The sequence below is a fragment of the Pleurodeles waltl genome, chromosome 10, assembly GCF_031143425.1.
Source record: "Pleurodeles waltl isolate 20211129_DDA chromosome 10, aPleWal1.hap1.20221129, whole genome shotgun sequence".
Lineage (NCBI taxonomy): Eukaryota > Metazoa > Chordata > Amphibia > Caudata > Salamandridae > Pleurodeles > Pleurodeles waltl.
In genome coordinates this window covers 122,917,805-122,938,304 of record NC_090449.1, presented here as the reverse complement: position 1 = coordinate 122,938,304, position 20,500 = coordinate 122,917,805, and the positions used below count along the sequence as shown (strand labels likewise).

General features: G+C 44.4%; 1 protein-coding gene across 2 annotated transcripts in view; it reads left to right on the top strand.

The window, feature by feature from the left end:
- Positions 1-20,500, top strand: part of TTYH3 (tweety family member 3) — a 283,690-nt gene that overhangs the window by 199,425 nt on the left and 63,765 nt on the right. For both annotated transcript variants that reach the window (XM_069209948.1, XM_069209947.1), the window contains exons 7-11: positions 487-562; positions 11,153-11,208; positions 14,451-14,543; positions 15,178-15,270; positions 16,070-16,206. In XM_069209948.1, the coding sequence (XP_069066049.1) occupies positions 487-562; positions 11,153-11,208; positions 14,451-14,543; positions 15,178-15,270; positions 16,070-16,206 (455 nt within the window). The remainder of the gene's footprint in view (positions 1-486; positions 563-11,152; positions 11,209-14,450; positions 14,544-15,177; positions 15,271-16,069; positions 16,207-20,500) is intronic.

The window sequence follows — 20,500 nt, the reverse complement described above, 5'->3', positions numbered from 1 at the left end:
GGAGTATCCCATCTGTCAAACCCCAAACAAAGGGCACAGTGTTGATTGTGTGTTTATTTGAAATCCTGCAGCGGCTACAGCTGCATCTATAAGTGTTTTTCTGATTGTTTGCGCTCTTGTTGTCTTTCTGGTTCAAATATAGAAACATTATTGCAGATCCTGGCCTAGTTTTTTCATTATGACCAGAAACCAGGGGGCAGGTGGAGGGGTTTACTAGAGGGAACACAAGGGTCATGGGACTCAAATAGCCAATGACTCTACTCCTCAGACTTTCTGTTTGCTAGCTGCCTTGGCCGGCTTGTTTTGAGAGTGGGTTTCAATACAGATTTGTATTGTACTAAACAGATGTCTCTTTTCCAAGGGACAACGTGTTCTGTTTGGCAAAGGCATAGTTTGTGTAAGTCTTAGGGTAGTGAGAGCGGTGTTAGTTGTGGCTGATGTCACAATTCTGTGTGATGAAGCTGTCTTGTCTCTCTCCTCCTCCAGGGCTCCAGTGATTTCTGTGTGAAGCCTGATGTTTACGTGTCTAAGATGGTGGAGGAAAGAGGTGTACTTAACACTGGTAAGGTCTGCAGTGACGCGGCAGTTCATCGTGCAAGATGATAGTTGATGTTGTTTAGGTTGTTTGAGTGCTATAGAAGCAATTGGTTCACATTGAAAATCTTTAACAACATGAACTTTGAGAAGCAAGAAGTGGTGAATCTTTCCAAACTCCTATATATCTCTTTTTACAATGTTAGTAATAGTACAAGACGTTACAATGCGGATAATGCTAAGAGAAAATGTGAACTTATAAAGTGAACTCTGCACCTGGGATCCATGTGTACATGTTAGTGCAATGCTAGAGGGCACGGTATCACAACAACGTCAAAAGAAACATTAACCATATGATAGACCAGGGTCATGCGCAGACATTGCTAGGCTGCATATCAACATTAGAAAGTGTTTACTATGTAGTGACTGCAGTCCTTCCATTTCAGACCATTTGGTGCATTTAGTGAAAACTTGGGCTTTACTCTTGCCAATACCTTTCTCTGTACAAGTCGCTTCTGGTGATGCAGAACAGCCTCCCATTTGTGTAGCTTGTTCTCGATAATCCCTCCTGTCATACAGAGGCCTAGTCTATGCGGGGTTTGTGAGCTTTTGAAGCTTTGCTGCCCAGTCAGCCAGATCCTCAGTAGGCTTTTCATCTCAACTTTCTTTCTTCACTTGACTCTGTTAAACAGCGATCCAGTCCAACATATTTTTATTCCATCAGCTAAGCTCTGGTGGTCTCAGGTATGCCAGTATATAGCCATTTTTGTTTCAATGTACCCCCCTTCCTGTTAGGAAACAATTCCAATAGGTACGGCAACAAGTACAGCTTTTGTGGCTGCCAGTGGACTTACTGTGCTCAGTTGCAGCATCCCCACCACGTCTGACCAGTAGGTTTGTACACAGGGGTGCTGCCTCTTAATGTGAAGGAGGCTTCTCTCACTTGCCATCGTCACAGGCATCTAGAGTCGCATGCTGAGCAACTCCTGCCTAATTCAAGCTGCATCAGTTGAGTCATATGGAGACAATTAAATTGAACCAATTTAGACCATGCAGTGCTGGTTATTCTTTTATCCCATTGTCATGCCCTATCTCATTCCGTCCATTATTACCTACAGACAATCTGTCTTGGGCAACCGCAATATTCCAACCCATGTCTTGCCTTTTTGCTCCTTTTTGGTTAGCCATTAATCCTCCACCTCTACCCTGTACTAGTGATGACATCATGGCTATTGCCTGCCTCATCTCAGGGATGTTAGTGAATATTCAACAAATCACCCTAGATTGTGCTGTACAATCGCACTGCAGAAGCTGGCCTGCTCCTCACTTCAAACTTCCCTCTTTTCCACCCTCACATCCCCCCAATCCTGGACAGGTCCTGCAGCTTCAGCTCATTCTCCTGAGGCCGCTGGAGCAGACATTTCTCTTGGTTGTTATCTTTGTCCATCCTTTGCATCGCGTGATGTAGTTGAGATGACATTTAGTGTAACTCCATATCTGGATTTTCCATTCCTCCTTTTTCCCATGACAGCTTCAAAGTGCCTAGCATGACCCTGCTACATTTCCATTCCACACTTGGGTGATGAGCAGTTGGTTCAGTCCTTTAAGCATTCTCAGCGGGATACAGGACATTTACTCCGGAAGAATGTTCAGGAGGTAAGAGAGGAAGACCATTTGAGGAAGTAATACCCTACCTCCTTTACAGTGGCAACGTATCCCCGAATAGAATAGTGTTACTAAATTGTGCCACAACCCTACCCATACCCAGCCAGTGATGGGTGTCCGTGATATTCGAATACCCATGTAGCGCAACATGGAGTGGTCCCATGTGAAGCCAGCAACAGGGTAATCACTGGCTCTGTCTCCTAAGCCCTCCTAATGGGATCAACTTGGCTTTAGCCCGTTATTGTGCAATCCAGAAATCTCCCAATATTTTGCAAGCTTGCTGAGGAGTATAGGCGCAGAGTGCGCTGAACCTCACAAGTACACTAGTGTGTCATCTACATACAGAGGGATTATATGACTCGCAGTACTTATCTTAGTACCCCAATCCGGTAAGACAGCTTGCAGACAACAGACCAGCTGTTCCATTGCTAAAGCGAATAATACAGGCAATAGCGGGCAACCCTGTCTAGTCCCCCTTCCAAGTGCTAGACTCTCTGAGGTCTCTTGGCCCATCGAAACCCTAGCGGTGGACATTACATACAATACTTTGACCCAGTTTTAATTGTCCTCCCTCTGCCCTCTACCTTCCACATGTATGTTCACCCGACAATATCAAACACCTTTTCAATATCCAAAAATGCCAGGCCATATTGAGTCTCTTCCCCTCCAGGCTCTGGACTACATGGGTAAGACGTCTGAGGTTGCACCTTTACCTCTGTGGTTTGGCCTCCTCCCTCTGCACAGTGATGGGTGATGTGATCCTCTGCCTGCACTGTAGGACGTGTGGGCCAGTTGTTCCAGTGCTGCTGCCACTAGCCTGGTAGTATCACAAAGCTGACCATCACGGGCACAACTGACATCACGCAAGGATCACAGTCAGATAACCTTTCGACCTGAGCCAGGTGCTACATAGCATTCAATCCAAAAGGTTTTTGGATAATTGCCCTCAACCACTATAGTGCCATGCTTCATCTAGGGCTGTCCAACCATCGGGTTGCAGAGAGGTTGCTCAGCATGCAAATGGTTAAGCACCCTTGATGAATGTGTGACTACAAGGAGAACGGGTCCTTCCCCAACCATAAGGAGTAGTTTAAAATATAGTAAAGACTCTGCAAAATAATATCAGTGTTCTATATGTTAGGTGTGTACATTAGCAGCATATGGACCGAAGTTCTGATGAAAGGCAGAGATCCCCGGTGCTGGAAATATCTGGCTGAAAATGTTGACTTATAGATGTGAAAGTCATTGTAGTTTTCGCACATGAAATATCCTCCTAGTGTTTTTTTTTATCTTACTTTGAACCCTTAGAATAAAGGCCTACTGGAGGGTATCCTATATTTCTTAGTTATTTTTTTAGTCCCCATGTAAAAAAAAGGTCCAAAAGAGCTCTCAAAGAACAATTTGGGAGCCCTGATAGGCACCATACAGTCCTATCTGGGGGATAGCCCAATGATGGAGAATGCCACAATAGTGGGTGAGGAGCGAAGAGGGTGAACACAGATTTTGGAGATATCTGATATCCCATCTTTTCCTTTGGGTGACAGGATCAGGTGCTCTGGCAATTTGTGGCAAAGCTCCTGCTTCATTAACCCCTTAATGCTCCCCTAGGTTTCTCGGGTGGCATCTTATATGCTATAGCAAATGCGAGCCTAAGAAGAGTGAGGCAACAGAGGGAGCCAGGCCTTGACCCTAGAGTGACATCAGAGCAGGGAGCCTGAGCATCTTGCACATGCCCGAGCCCAGATACGCGCCCTGCAGTACAAAACTTCTACTCGTGATTTTCTACAAAGGGCAAGTAAAGGCAGTATCCTTCAGGACCTCTTAAGCTTGAAGCACCTCCGATCCAAGGAGAAGTGCTGCACCATCAACAATGAAATACTTTGCAGTTCATGACCTGCAGCTTCTAAAAGCCTGGGGTGGTGAATTACTTCAGATCATAGGTACGTGCCGCATCTCAGATCCTGGACCCTGCAGCACCTCAAAACCAGAGATCTGAGTAGCACTTCTGAGCTTGGTAGTCCTGCACATACGTAACCTAAGATCTCGCAGCTCTTGTAGTAGGACTTCTGTTGGACATGGAGTGCAGACGTGGCTGTTACATTGAGATGGTCACAGCGTGAAAAAGAGTGCAAAACTCAGGCGGACGCTGAAATCTATTAGTTGGTAAGTGGAGCATGTGACAAAGCGGGCGTACTGGAGTAACCTTTGATCTCACAAACCGTGATTGTCTTAGAAAGTACCTCATGAAAATGAGGCTCATGTGTACTAGACTTTAAGTGAGGAGTTTCCAGTTTTTGCTGACAAGTGTGATTCTGAGCAGCTTGGTTTATCTGTTGTGTTTCCTCATTCATGACTTAAAAGCAGCATCTCCTGAGAATCAGCCTTCTGTGCCATAACTTTAAGCAATTGCACCTTTTCTGACTCTGAGAGGCTTGAAAGTTCTTTGTAAATTAAGGGAGTGCACAGCCGTCCGATGACTGCACCAGTAGTAATTGTGATACTTGAGGGGTGGCTGAGATACGTGAGGCATGATCCTGTACATGTTGGTGCCTGGAACCAGACCTGTGTGATGCGTCAGCCACCTCTGGTGTCTAAAGCCTGAGTCTTTGACCCTAACACCATCACCAACCACCCAAAACAAAATCAAGTTAGTGACCTTTCATTATCACCGTTTTAAGGGCACTTCTAGGCCATTCGATTGTACAGAAGGGAGAAGTGTCTGTAATTTTTCCAGGGGAAGGATATAACTGCTTTGTTCTACGTGTCATACATAAGCACACTGAAAGCATCGATTGTTACACATAAGCAAATTGTAAACATTACATTCAGAGGGGCCAATGACATCGGTCTACGAGCCACATACAACTGTCTCCTTATTCTAATGGCTTCTGCTTCTTTTTATTCCCTTGACTAGGAACACAATCTCAAACGTTGTGCACCCTAAATATTTCGTAACTATGAAAAATGTTTTGGGTCCCAATCTGTACACTGGGTTGTCCCATTATGATAACTATGTTAACCTCGTGTCCGCACCCTCCTGGATCCATTCAGACTCTCCACATAGTGTTTCCCCGTGTTGCGAGAGGTTCAACAATTTGTGCTTGCGACGATTGCTGTCAGCCTGGCGTCTTGTGGATTTGTTCCTTGATAAATACAGAAGGCATGGCGCCATAGCATCAGATCTGGGACACACTCTGTTCACATGCCTGAAACACCGAAGGCATCAGAGAGGTCCACAGCTTCTGTGGTGGAGAAGTGATGCTCTGAAGGTGGAACTGAAAGGAGAGCTGGCAGACGGTCTTCCTGTTTTCATTGCTGTGGTTAGTGCTCAGCATTCTTTTAGTGCATGTAGAAGCATATTGCTGAGTCACCATAATAAAGTGCTAGCTCCATGTCTCCAGTGTGGCACATAGATTTTAGAAGGTGGCCTACAAAGACCAAGCGGATTGCCCAGCCGCACAGCTCGCGAGCAGCCTCTGCGCAGCCCGAGCATTCTTGTCAATTGGATTTGTTTGCCTTCTGCCTTGGGATCAGACTGGAAACCTTCAGGTGTAGGTCTTCTTTCTGGAGTAAAAAGAGTGCGTGTTTCATTTGGCCCTTTGGCAGACATTCACATTCAAAACTGGACACCAGGCAGTGTCAAGTTGCTGGGTGTGACAAGACTCTACGATGCCAGCCTTCGTCTTTCCTTTTGGAAGTCAATGTTCTCGGGTTCACATACATATCCCGGCTGATCCAGCTGAAGCAAATGGAGACTTCAGCTCCCCGAATACACTGTCGGAATAAAAGCCTACAATTAGCTTCAATGTGGATGGATGGATGGATGGATGGATGGAATATACCCTGAGCGTCCTTCCCAACCACTACCCCCCCTTGCCGAAATGTTGTTTTGTTTGATATTTGTATTTCTGCCCCTCGCGCTGGCTTTGCCTTGCTGAGCAGTTATGCTTTCAACCCCAGTTCCAGTTGCCCCCTAGACCAGGGCGATGCATGATATCTAGCCTGGTCACCTTCATAAAGAATGTATGGATTGTGTGGCTCAGGGAGGCCTCCCTCAGCTGGCCCTCCTGCTCTCTGAGACAAGGCCTGGTTTCTCAAGGGACCAGGCCATCGCCTTGATAAAGCGGGGTGGCCCCCTCCTTGTACCCCACAGGAATGACCCGGGTCCTAACTCGGCACCCGCAGAGACTGACCTAGTGCTGTGAAGTGACTGGAGGATGGCATGCTGGCACTCTGTTAAAGGGCTCGAATAAAATAAACAGGCCCTGGGCAATTTCCGTTATTAGTCTGCAGTGCAAAGGAAAGCCGGGGACATTCAATGTTCATGCTTCCATTTCCCCAAAGGAAACAGGTATTTTCCTGACACCATTGTGTACCAGCTCGGTGGAAAAGCAGTGTACTTTTTTGCCTCGTTAACGAAGATACAGCGTCACAGTGTAAAATTTAACAACTCGGGACTGTTGTCCACTTTTACTTCCATTCTAATTTCATTTTATCACCTCCCTCTAATAGCTTCTCAAGAATTAGTCCGTATTTCTTCTTTGAACAGTTGCTTGCTCGACAACCAAGTTACTTTGCAACGAATACTCCATACGTAAACCAGATACGATCGCAGCATAAATGGTACTACTTGGTAATCTTGACATGCCCTCTCCGGATATTACTCAATAGCCATAAATATATGGAAATTGGTTTACTATTAAGTTAAAATTCATCTTCAGTTAAAGAAGTGGATACATGTGTTGTATCAAAGTGCATATTAGAATGCAGTGTTTGGCTGGAGCTTCCGCGGTTGTAACGATGACAAAGCGGTGCAAGATGTCTAGCACCGACAACATACGTAAAGATACTATTTCTAGAACGAAATCCAGCTTGACTTGGGGCCGGTACTGAGATTGTTATCACCCTGGGTAAACCATCACTAGGCTTAGGAAGCAGTTGTGAACTGTTAATGCTTTTAGTGGCCAGACTGGTGCCCCCGCCCACGGTTCCCTAGGCAACTACTTAGTATTACCCTGTACTCCGCACCCTTTGATATAACTTAAAAGTGATGGACGATCCATGTGAAATAGATTAAGACACTGTTGAAATTTGTGCATTTTTCAGATCCACAGAGGCCTTTGGCTAAGTGAGGGAGGGGGGGGCAATAGGGTGCTGATGGGTGACTACCTTGTCCACAGCAGCTGCAGGGCCTTCGTTACATCATTAAATGCACGTGACAAGTCTGGGCACTGGTACTCTTGGGAAGTGCACATGGGGTTGTCATTCTGATGACTAAGAAGAATAATGCTTTAATAAAGTAATTGTTCTTTAGAATTCACAAGTGCTAGGGTAAGGCAGTACTAGGTGGCACTTCGGGGTGGAGCCAGTGGGGGCCCATGATTGGCCCCTACAAACATCAAGTGTGGCCCTGTTGCAGTGGGAAGGGTGATCCATCAGCGTCATTACGTAAGATGGTAATCCTTACATCCACCATGATGGTGATCATGGGTGCGTTTCAGTTATGCTTGGATCCTGAGCATTTGATGACCCTTACAGGATGGATTGTAATCCGCACGGGGGATGAAGTCTGTCCAGGAGGGAACTCCTTTGCTGCAAATTCAGCCGAGTGGTTCTTCATCTCGCCTCTGGTAATTGCTGTTTAATGGCGCGACTGAGCTGTAGACATCGGTCGCCCCAGAAATAAATTTTACTGGGAGATGGAGCAGCTGGTGGAAGCAGCCCCAAAGTAGTCTAATGAATTATAGATCTCATCTGTCGGCTTCCATCCTCTGTCTGCAGGTGCTGACGAGAGTTGGAGCATTCAGCCGCCAGCCTGTGCGTGCATCCTTCTGAAAGACCATGTGGCCTTTATAAGGAATACAGAACCCTTAGCCTATCAGCTAAACTCCTGTGCTCAGCACTGGCAGTTTGTTCCATTCTGAAACCTCCTGCAGATTCTTAGTTTTTTATACCGTATGTGCAGCTCCATAAATGTGCTCTCTGTTACTTATATATATATATATTCTGGTTTGTTGCAATCACCAAACATCTTGATCCAGTAAACCTGATTTTAAAATTATTCCTACCAGTTCACTTATCTATGGCCACAGGCCAAAGATTGACACAAACGTCATCACCTGTAATTCTTGGAAATACTGTGAAAGCAGAATAAGGACCTCAGGAAGCAGCGTGCGGGGGAGAATGGGGTTGTCATGGTTTTGGAATGGGAATAGAGATATTCTTCTTGAGAATGTGAGCGCATTGAGTAGAGGTTAAATTAATACTCTGTTTTCTGAGTCATTATTGCAGATCATGTGCATAGTCTTTAGCTTATTTAAACTGAAACCAGTTGCTGCTTGCTCCACTTTCTACCCTACTGTGTATTGGGAATCTTTCCCGATTCCTGATCTTGCATGGAATCCAGTGAGTCATATTTTGAGAATTCTGCCAATTCATTCTGATTTTAAATTCCAATCTAGGTTTTGCTGTCCTATTCTTTTTAACAGTATTCCTTTATTTCAAGCATTAAGACACCACACTTCATTTCCGGTATTTATTTTCAAGTGTCCTTTTCTTACTCTGCTTACTTTTTGAAGTTAGGAGGAATAGACTTTGACCATTTACCGGTGTCCAGTATTACTCGAAGCCAGATCAACACAGTATTAACTCATTGAGGTCAACCTGTGCTTAGAGCCTTGCAGACCATTGGCCCTTAAATTTAAAATACCTGTGACCACCTCTCTGTGCCGCTGTATACATGCCTTTGCGCACTGTGATGTATTGTGTATATTTATAGGAATATTTGTAGCGCACAAAGCTAGCTTTAGAGCAGCGGATTGCTGGACAGAGATGTGGGCTTTGATGTACTGGTCATGGTTGATTAGTATGGAGGTGAATACTGACGATATTGTCATTTCCTGTTTTGTAGGAGAGCTTAGGAGCATAGTTGATGTCCATGGGCCTCTTCCACATCCTGTGTGTGTAGAACACGACCTGCCTTCTTCTTTTGTTTAATTTCTTTGCTTCCAGTCTGGCACTGTCCTGTAGCGCTGCTTGCCACCTGAGGTGGTTATTTTCTCCTACAGGTGTGTGGATGCCCTTAGAGATGGTCTGGTACTTGACTTGTATTTGAGGCTCCTGGTCATGAAGATGATGTTAACGTGAATTTAAAGCCAGTCTAGTTCCTTGAGTTTATGTGCACACACGTCCAGTTCACGTGAGAGACTCCCGATTTTTTTTAAGCCAAAGTGTTGACCTGACTAAAGTTTCCTTCACTCCAGTTTAAGTCAGTGGGGAAAATAAGTCTGCAGGCCGTAGTGGGTAGTGTCAGAACGCTGACCCCCATCCAGATGCTCGACCACTAGTGCCTGGACGCTCTCTCCGGCTCGCTTTCTCCCTCGCTCTCTCCCTCAGTTTCACTTTCACTCTGTTTTGAAGTGTTGTACTCGATGAAGGTAGGATGCCTACTCAAGGCCTTGCCCTGTGCTTGTAACTCGAGCGTCTTTCCTGTGTACACGCCTATGGTGATATCATGCTTGTGAGATAATGAGCGTGGAGCTTCAAAGTGTGCAGGGAATGACTCACGGCCGTCCTGGGGTGAGGTCATGTTTACTTGGAGCGTGCAAGTGCTGTTAGAGGCGAGGACGAGGTGTATTTAGATACCTGACTCCTCTGCGTCGTACACCCCAGGCTGTGAAACCTCTGGCCCCAGCACCAGCATCATTTGTTTAAGCTTCCTCTCTTCGATTTCCATGTATCTGCAAGATGTTTAGTAGTGTCCGAAAAGTGGCTGACAGTGACGTTTGTGTTCCATAAAAACAAGTGCTGAACCCCCAACAATTGGTGGATTTAAAAGTCTGCACCCATTGTTTATGGGTAAATTACACTGTGTGGTGTAATTTGTTTTTTGGTTGCTGATGTACGCGTGCCTCTCTCCAGGCTGCTCCAGGATCCGTACATTTCACTTAGCTCCTTGGCAAGTTATCAGAGCTGGTGCAAGTGGAAGCGTCGCGCGGCAGCCAATGCACATGAGGGCTATCTAACAACGGGAATGGAAAGGCCATGTGTTCCACTCTGCCAGGCTCGATTGATGGAAGACCACCCTTGTGCACCGCCACAGATGTGGCTAACTCCCAGTCCACTGCCACAGGGGTGTAGCCAGCGTCGCCAGTCTAAAGTGGAAAGAAAACGATATAACATGTCCTATGCTAATGGGAATGAGATTGTCCAGGTGCCTGGCAAGCACAATTGTGTGGAGTTGGGTCCAATGTAGAGGCACACGTCTTGTGTTGAATATAATGAGCATTAGTGATTATTCCTGTTCTGGGTGCATCACCTGAGATGTCCCAAGTGGTGCATTCATGGTATTGTGTGATGTTTTGAACAGTGCATAGTGGAGCGATATTTGTAAGTGAACCACAAGGGGTGCGTGTCTGCATTCTTTAAGCTTTGGAATGTAACTATAATGTCACTTCAACTGAAGATGAATTGTAATGCATTTCATAATAGATGCTGATGTGTCGAGAACCGTGATGTCTCTAGCAGAGCTTTTCCAACAAGTATTTGTGCATAGTTAATAGACGTTCAGGACTGTTAGGCAAAGTAATGTTGGACACCCATCATTAAATGAGTGAACAGATGTAGCTATGTGTTATCACTAAGGAGGTTTTTTCACTAAGTATGTGACTGGGATTAGTTGCTGAAGCATTGTGGAGAATATGCATGGAACAGATCCAGTGTCCTTCCTAACTGCTGCTGAAATTGTACTGATTTCACATATTGTTTTGCTGTCTTTAGGGTAACTCCATTTTAAATCCAGATCATCGGTGCATTTGTGCTTTTTCTCGAGTCACGTTCTGAATTGTTATTTTGGTCCATCAAACCTGTGTGCTATTTGAAAGGATCAAAGTGAGTCTGAACATTAAGGCAAGTTATCATGAATTAACACGTCTCTTTATATTTCTTTTAACAGACATCCTACAGTATTACCTTGGTTGTGGCTCTGGACACACAAACCCTTTCCAACAGGTATGTGAACGAATCTGAGTTAACCTTTTGGTTAGATCCAGACGACTGGAAGGTCAAGTCCAATGCCTTCAGTAGTACCTAATGGTCTTGTATCTACCTTTGTATCCTGATGTTGGACAGAATTAACTGTCTCTTACTGTGGGTGTGAGGCCTGGTGACCAGCTTGTGCATGTTTTACCAGCGCCAAAAAGAAATTGGAACAGTGAAGCAGTTGAGAGAGGAGCAAACGTTTAATAAAGGAAACTTGAAGCGCACCCTAAGAACAAGCCTTCTTTAATGGCTTTTAGAACCTCCGACTGCATCTGATGGCGAATTTATAGGAATCATCAATACAGCAGATAGATACAGCTTCCTCTACATATCCTGCAAAATGTGTTTCAACAAAGGAAATGCTATCCAGGAACTTCACAAGTAGAGATAGCTAGGCATAGTTCAGCTGTTTAAAACACCTATCATTGAATAAGGTTAAAAGGGTAATCATTTTTGATAGTCATCTATAAATGGAAGTACAGGAGGTATATGTCAAACAGCATGCTTCATTTAAATTGTAGGTACTCAGTGGCAATGGCTTTAGACCATTTTAGATTGACCCGCCCAAGCCAAGTCGTGCACTTGACCCACAGGACTCAACACCCCTGATTTAGAAAATGGTGTCTATATCTTTCTTGTAGGAAATGCTAATGAGTCAAACTAGGAAAGGCTATTACGTTTATAGAAGACAGAAGAATCGCAAAATAATTGAGAAGCCTGAAAGCAGGGCTGTTACAGCACAGATGAATGATGTAATTATTTCTTCTGTATCCTGGCTCTCCCACGCTCAACCTGTTGCTAACAAGCTGACTTGTAGCAAGGCAGAAAAACAGAACCTTAGGTGTGTTAATGTAGAACTTGCATGAACTCACTCATTCAAATGACTATTCAACATACATGGCCTCACACTTCTTCCCCGAAGTAGTGCGCATGCTTGCCAGTTCCCTCTTCAAATTCATCCGTGTGGGTGAGATTATGCTTTCCTTGTGCTCTACAACATTGTGTGCTGGGCCTGCCTGTTATATTTCTCAATTTCCTGTCTATTTGTCACTTTTTGTTCTCCTTTACCTTGTGCTAACACTTCAGTGGTCTGGACCTAAGCCATGTGAATTAGGCCACTGGCCATTTGCAGCATTTGACCTGCATACTGTCTGCTTTTCCCATTTGGTAAATAGGCATTTGGTGCAGACTCTGCACTCTAAGAGCTTCCATGAGTGCCATCTTCTTCAGTAACCATCTGACATGCAAGCACATCAAGGGTAGCCATAACATAAGTCAGATTTGGATTTCATCATCCGTGCGATGTGTTAGGATGTGAGTATGGGCACACTGGATCTATGTACCATGCATAACACCTGTCCTGTGATTAATGTATCAAGGTATATAGTACCGGGACGCTCACCCTCCCTACGAGATCAACTCTGTAGAGCAAGTGCAAGTGCTGTATAGATGGCTGTATAGATGGCTGTTTGTTCCATTCAGATACACTAGAAAGGTGCAAAAAGTGTCTGGGAGCTGAGCTTCCTCTGCAAACCAGTCTCTTTTCTGATTCATTGCTGGCTGATTGAGTTCCACTTCCTAACATTTATGAAGACGCTGTCATTCCACCTCCTCTCCTTCTTGGCATGGTCCTGTCGACTGCTTGTATCAAGAGATGAGGCATACCTTGCTTACAGGGAACTAGGTGACCAACTCATCTCGGTCTGTTCCAGTGACAGGGTGCACACCTGGTAAACGAGGGACTCAAGCTTAGCTCCACCTGTTGGTGTCCTCTGTACCCTGTACAGGGGATCCCTCCTTCTGATGCTCAACTACCGTCTCTTTCCCACTCCGTGCAGGGGTCTCTTGAGAAGAAGTCACTGACTTAGTGAGCAAAGTGTTGCGTCACAATACGAAGCACAAGAGATGGGTCCCTCACACATCCCCTGCACTCGGGTGCAATTCGAGTCTGGCCTAAGGAATGTGAAGCACAAGAAAAAGTACAGAGAGATGGTTCTTGTGGCTACAAATTACTCGTTTCAGTTTTCCATCATGAAGAAATCTTCTAGGGAACTACGATTTATTATACAGTAATACTGGACCAGTCGGCTGATGACACCAGCCTCCTCTTTCTGAAATGAGCTTTTAGAGGTAAAGGAGATTTCACAGGAATGCTGGTGCTTTGCCAGCCACCTTTACCCTTGGGATTGTAATCAGTAGATGTTCTAGGCTGCTTAAAAGAGAGACTGCTGTATGCAGTCTTAAATCTGTATGAGAGAACAAAGGGGTGTTTGAATACTTTACAGAAAAACATTGGTTGCTGGAAAGATGCTCATTTTTAGGCAGGAAATTCTAAGTCTTCTTAGTATTTTGGAAAATGTTTATCCACTGAAAGACTTAACTAATATTTTGGGAGATGGCAGTCCTTGTACGTGGTTATTCTAGTTTTTCATCACATGTTACATTTATATGCCAAAATGTACACTTTTCTAATATGTGATATAGAACATTCACAGGTCAGTAGTCTTTAAAAAGATTTTGTGTTTCTTTTCCTAGCTTTAATGTGCCATTGGGGCAGTTAATGTCTCCTTTGTTTACCAATTCTCATGTCGCGATTAATAACACTGTAAGATGTCTGTTAAGAAGAGGGGTAAATGGGGTCGGCCGAACCTCCAAGTGTGGAGCAGCGGCCTGTGGATGTGGGCTGGTGCAGGGCGCGGGACGTCAGGGCTGCGAGGGTAGAGGATGTCTCTGTAAGCGGGAGAAGATCTGGCAACTGGGGGGGAGTTACAGGGGGGATGTTGACGCCCCGTTGGTGACGGAATAATTGTATTTCTAGTACAGGAGTCCATGGATGTCGTATATGCTTGTTCGGGGGTGGGATGTGGGGAGTGAGCGGGGTGTTTTGCGGGTTGGAGGGGTTAATCCAGGGAGTTTACCCGATATATTGTTGTGGTACTCTGCGTCAGGCAGTGTGCTGACATGGGTTTTGCTTGTGTGTTTACAGAATAAATATTGTTTTACAGAAAGAGAACCGTTGTGTATGATGCAGTTTTATCCTGGTGAGATTCTGCAGGGGATAGCTCTGGCTTAGAGTGTGTTGATCTCTGGTGTCTGATCTCGGTTCTCACTCGGCATGCCTATCGTTGCACTTCAGGGTTGTAGTGTTGTAACTCTTGGCATAGGCAGGGTACAGTCTAGATCTTGATTCCTCTCCTTGAACCGTTGAATAGAAATTGTCAAGCAGCCACAAATCTGTGGTCGAAATGCAAGACGACGTTCTGGACCTGAGCAAATCAGCCGTGAAAGATTACCCCAACTCCAAGGTAAGACTGGGCTCGGGTTTGTTTATATCAGGGATGCGTTGGGACCCTAGAGATACATGAACAGCATTATTTCTCCAGCACTTTGCATCCGACATTCCATGGAATAGACACCTTGCCCCTTACATACGCCCCATCTGAATCCGCTGCTGGTAATGTAAGTGAATCCAAACTTCTGCAGTGGGTGGGTTTAGCAGGTCAGCAAGCTTCTCCTCAAAGACATCTTTAAAAAGTGGGGCAACACCAGTCACAGTAGAGTTATATTTTGAATTTTTGGATGAAAAGCAATAGATTTTACATGCAGTTATGGCATCCAGCTCTATTGTGGCGAGTTATGAAGAGAACTCCTGGCACTTTCTAATACTTCAGGGTCTGCACAATAAATGCCCAGAAGTATTTATTTCTGTGCAGCAGCAAGTTACATTTGTCCCATAAGAAGATTGTATATTGTTTCCCCAAAACCTATTTTAGGCTGATTGGGCGGAAGAACTCCCAGCCCTTCCATCTTAACCACAGTATTCCTAGTGCTGTCCCTTTGTCTATATACCCTCATTTCCTCCCTCCCTGTAGTGATCTCACCTCTACGGCAACCCGTTCCCTGAAGAAGTGATTCCTAACCTCTTAGTGTTCTTTCCAGGACTACTTAGCGCGGATTCAGGCAGTTCTTAATACCACGGAGGTCAACCTGCAGCATCTGACTGCGTTGGTGGATTGTCGCAGTTTACACTTGGTGAGTGTTGCTAATTGCTACCGGGTGAATGTTGGGTCAAGCTGTTTTTAGATCCCGTAAAAAGGATTGCAGAAATCCATTCATCTAATTGGCTGAAGAATGGATAACTGGTGTGAGATTAGGATACTGCTGCCCATCTGTCAACATTGGATGCAGACTGTGCCTTATCCGTGTGCAATCTACATATTTTGGTATCTGTGAATTTCTGCAGTAATTTCTATTTTTCAGTTGCTCGACGCACCATTAAGCCTTCTCAGTGGTGTGTGCTTTATATTATGTCTTCACCTGTTAAGATCAACATGCCATTAAGTTGCTTATGATAAAAATAAGTCACATACGTAGATTCAAAGGTGTGGCTTTGTGACTGACCAGTTCAGGGTTTTAAACCTTGTTTTGGCTAGGCATTAAAAATGACAACTTCCAGTGCTGATAAAATCTCATTAGAGAGGATGTTTTATAACACCCTGTTACTGATCCCTACGGCTGTCGCAGGTAGAACGGTGCTACCGGTTGGAAGTGCGAAAGCTGTATGTTGTCATGTGCAGCACAGGAGGGCTGGGATATGTCTTGGACTAGTGGGTGGGTCATGAAGAACCTTTGGCATCTTTAAAGTGCATGACAGCTGAAGGAAAGACTGCTGTCCAGCTGAAGTAAATTTGTTAACTATTTCTAAGTCAGATGTGTATCAAGGACTTTCTTTACAGATACCTTTGTGGGAGCCCTTGTTGTCCATCAGTGAGTGTTTCACCCCATATCCTTTGCAGTAGGTGTTTCCAACAGCTGAATTGTGTTTCCCCAGGATTACATCCAAGCTCTGACTGGATTCTGCTACGATGGAGTGGAGGGGTTCATTTACCTGGTACTTTTCTCCTTCGTCACCGCCCTCATGTTCAGCTCCATCGTGTGCAGCGTCCCACACACCTGGCAGCAGAAAAGGTAAGCTGGGTGGTAATGGGACGTAGGCGGACCGTGGTGTAGAGGCGGATTAGCTGAAGCATCTTGTAGGATCACTGTGCAGACGTTTTATCAACTGCCCTAGTGAGGATGGAGTGCTGTAGCAGGGCAGTGGGTCTCATGAGGGCTTAGTCAAAAATGGACCCACACACTTCTGATCGGATTATAGAGAGGAGAGGAACAAGAAAACAGTAAATGATTATGTAGTCATCACAGAGAAACTGCAGTTCATTGAAAGTGAAATAGGCCAGATGTAAACCGTAATAAAAAAATGTTTGCAAGTGTTGGCTGTGACAATTCCACACCTCGTCACTATTGAGAATTGTATGTTTTTGGTCCCTGAATTAAAAGGCCAGTGTAGTTTCGAGTTTGGGTTTGGACGCAAGTAATGAATACCACTTAAGGTATTCCATTGTTAACAAGTGGGTAGTAGAATAGTGTACATGTGCCAGAGGAAGCATTGCAGACTTACTGATATATTTATTTACTTATCAAAATATTTTTTAAATCACCAATATGTCACTTTACCACTCACATTGCACTCCTTGGGAGTCTGAATTTTGGACCTGCCAATCACATTGATGGTAAGGAAGGAAGTCAATAATGTGAGTTCTTAAGTCAATGGTTATTATGTTTTATGTCGAGCATTATTGTTTTGGGTAGGGTCCTTTCTTGAAGTAGGGATTTAAGGTCATCTCGGGAGGGCCTGTGGCCTTTCATGGTTCCCACCTTTGAAATAGGTGCGGAGCTACTTTCAACCATCTGCATAGGAATGTTCTATTAATGAGGGGGGCAGTAGCAGGCGCTACATCAGGGCATACCTCCCTGTGTTTGGTCAATTTATTACAGAAATTGTGGTGGAAAATATACCATTTCAACCAATTTTTATGGTCTGACTTGCCAGCACATCTGTCGCCAGACAGTTATGTGAGAATCACCAAGAGAGGGACTTTGTCTCCGCCCACATTTTGTGAGCCAGGAGTACACGTATTGATTGGGCAGACGTTGTGCTCTTCCACAAAAAAGTGCTTGCCATCCTGTGTTTGTCAAGTGTTTGTCCAGTTTCCTGAACTTGTACTTTCAGGGGCACGCACGTCAATACAAGACTATATTACAGTTTCTTATATAAATAAACAATGTATGGCATTTTCTCTGGCAGCAGCACACACTGTAGGAGGGCAGCCATTAACGTACATGGATTTTTAGGTCTGGCTTGAAAGTGCATTCATAAGCTTGATCTATTGGCATTGCCAATGCTTGTTAATATTCACCAGCCGAGACCGGCTCACCGAAGCTCCAGCATGCTGCCTACCCTCACACACCAAAATGTAAGTGGTCTTATTCTCTTGTTACTTACAATGCCAGCTGCTACTACCAATAGGCCACACACATCTGGAGTGGCTTATTGTCTTGGGAAAGGTAGGTGGGGCCTAGCAGTCTGCTACAGGCTTCTTTTTTAGGCACCGGCTTGAACTGATTGGCTAATAATTGCCCTCTTCTGTAGGGGTGCAGGAGAACTGAAACTGTTCGAAAAGCCTGCCCAAAGGCAGCCTGGTTTAGGAACATCGACTCAAGCAGCCCCTTCCGACACGGCCCTAAATCAAGGTTTAACACACCGGCTCCTGTGGGACATTTATGGGTATCGGAGGAACACCCAGTCGGTCGAGAGTGGTAAAACATATGTGGATCTCTTCATGGGGCAGTGCTCTACTCCAGAGTAATAGAGATATTTCCGGAGATGACCAGGTAGCGTGACCATACTGCACACGTGATAGGTCCCAGAAATGTTTTCAGAATCCTTCCACTGCCGGAAGAGACCTTCAGGAATGATCGGCGGAAAGTATGCCTGGTGTTATTCTCCAGTTGTTGTTTTCTATAATGAGAAAAAACGGCTTTTGGCAAACCTAATTGCAACCTGTCATTTATTGGGCCTTCAGTTTAAAACGTGTTCCTTTAAATACTGCACTTCACACAACTGTAAGTGTGCGTAGTTATTTCTGTAATTGATTTGGCACGCAGCAAGCAGTAGGATGGAATATTTGTGAAACGTATATAGAATTGTAGGTGATACGGACAATTACCGGACTGCGTCCCAGCCTAAATTTAAAGACTTGCTTAAAAAAGGCCTAAATGTTTTGAACGTAGAGGAGACGCTATGCCATAGAGTTTTCACGTCAATTCGACGAACATTTTGCTTTTTTCTCAAGTAGTTCTCTGCTGCCATCTTGTGGACTTTGAGTAATAACAACGATACACGCTTAAAGGGTGCCATCAGCATGATTGCTAAAAAAAAAAAAAAAAAGATTTCTAAAACAATAATTAGGTAAGCAGGAAAAAAATAATTTAAGTAGTTGTAAAGTTATATTTCGAGTTTTTGGTTTCAGTTTAATATTGTCACTATTTCTAATGACGGCACGTAGGGGATGCATTTTAACACAATTGTAAGATATTTTGGTGAGGAATCTGTTAAACTATGGGTACTCACAAACTTTTTTTCGGGGGCCAAAATTGCAGTATGGTTTGTGGCTGAGGGCTGCACCGATGGGCCGGCGGTCGGGGTCATGGATGGGGCTACTAGGGGGTCACAACCCCTCCCCCCCTTTCAAAACATTGCTAGACAGTGCTGCATTTTTAAGCCAGATATAACTACAAAGCTACAAGGAGAACATTTTGAAAAAAGTTTTATTATCAAACAATAGCAGTCTTACGAGGCATTGCATGGTAATCCTTGTTAACTGGATATTCAGCACAGGCCCAATGCAGCATAGGTTTATCTTAGTCCAAAAAATAGGTAAGACATACTAAGAACTTATTTTACACTTCAAGTCTCCTATTAGTGTCCTGTAATCTGGTATTCTGTCTGAAATGGCAAGCCGTAAGAGCTGATCCAGATGTAAGTCTGTTAGCTTATTTCTGAGTTTACTCTTCAACAGTCCCATTGTGGAAAACAAACTTTTACAAACATATGTTGACCCAAACATACAAATTACTTTCTGGGCCTCTGAAAAAAGAACAGGAAATTTGCCAGAATGCACAATGTTCCAGAATTCTTTTGGTGCCTGCCCCAAAAAAGATGTTTAGAGAGCTGAGGTGTGCTGCATGTCTATCAGCTCCATTTGTGCTTGCGGCCTTTTCATGCCAATAAGTTCAACAACATCAAGATTTCGTGCAATCACCATCCAGGGGTTGAACAGAGGGATGAGGACTCTGAATTGAGAAAATCACCTTTTAATCTCTCCAGAAATCTCCTCAAGACATGCACCAAGATTTAGCGTTGGTAGCATTTCCTGTGCTTTTGGAAACCTCTGAGTCACAGCCAACAGTTTTGGAAAGTGGGTGAAGTCAGCAACATCTAGTTGTTCTTTGAATAGCGCAAGCTTACTTTCAAATGAATAAATACCACTCATCATGGACCACACAAGCTTGTTTGTTTGCCTTGCAGCATCAAATTGAGAGCATTGAAGTGTGCAAATAGATCTTAAAGAAAATGGAGCATTAAAAGCCATTTCACATCCTTTAGTTCTGGGAATGTTTGACCTCTCCTGTTTACAAATTGTTCAATTTCAGGAAGCAAAGCAATGAACCGCTCCGGAACCTTTCCTTTGCTTAGCCACCGCACTTCAGTGTGCATCAAGAGGTCTGATTATTCAGCTTCAGAATAGTGCAGCATAGCCTTAAAAAGTCTATGGTTAAGGGCGGTGGCACAAATAAAATTAACAATTTTCACTGCAAGCTTTAGGACGTTATTCAGTTCTCCGTGCTTTAAGTTTGCACACAAAACTTCCTGATGAATAATGCAGTGGCAGTGTATTACAGTCTGGCCGGTGAGCCTCTTTTTAAGCAGAGATACAGAGCCTCTGTCATGGCCTACCACAGCAGGAGCACCATCTGTTGTGATGCTGACAAGATTGTCCAGTGGTTTGTGATGCGTTTCAAAGTAGTTGCAGATACTGTCCAGAATATCTTCTCCTCTTGTGTGCCCTTGCAGTGATAGAAGGCACAGGAGCTCTTCTTTGGGATGAAGCGATTGGTCCAAATGCCTCACCCTAACTAATAACTGGGCCACATCACCTATATCTGTGGACTCATCCATGGCAGTGCTGAAGAACGGTGACTCTCTGACTGCTTTGATCACCTGCTCCTGGACATTTTCAGCCATTGCCTCTATTCTGCGTGCACAAGTGGAATCCGATAGCTGTAATGCACCAATATCTTTTAAAATGCTGCCTTTGTTACTGTAGCTTTCAAACAAAATTTCAGCTGCTGAAAGGAAACA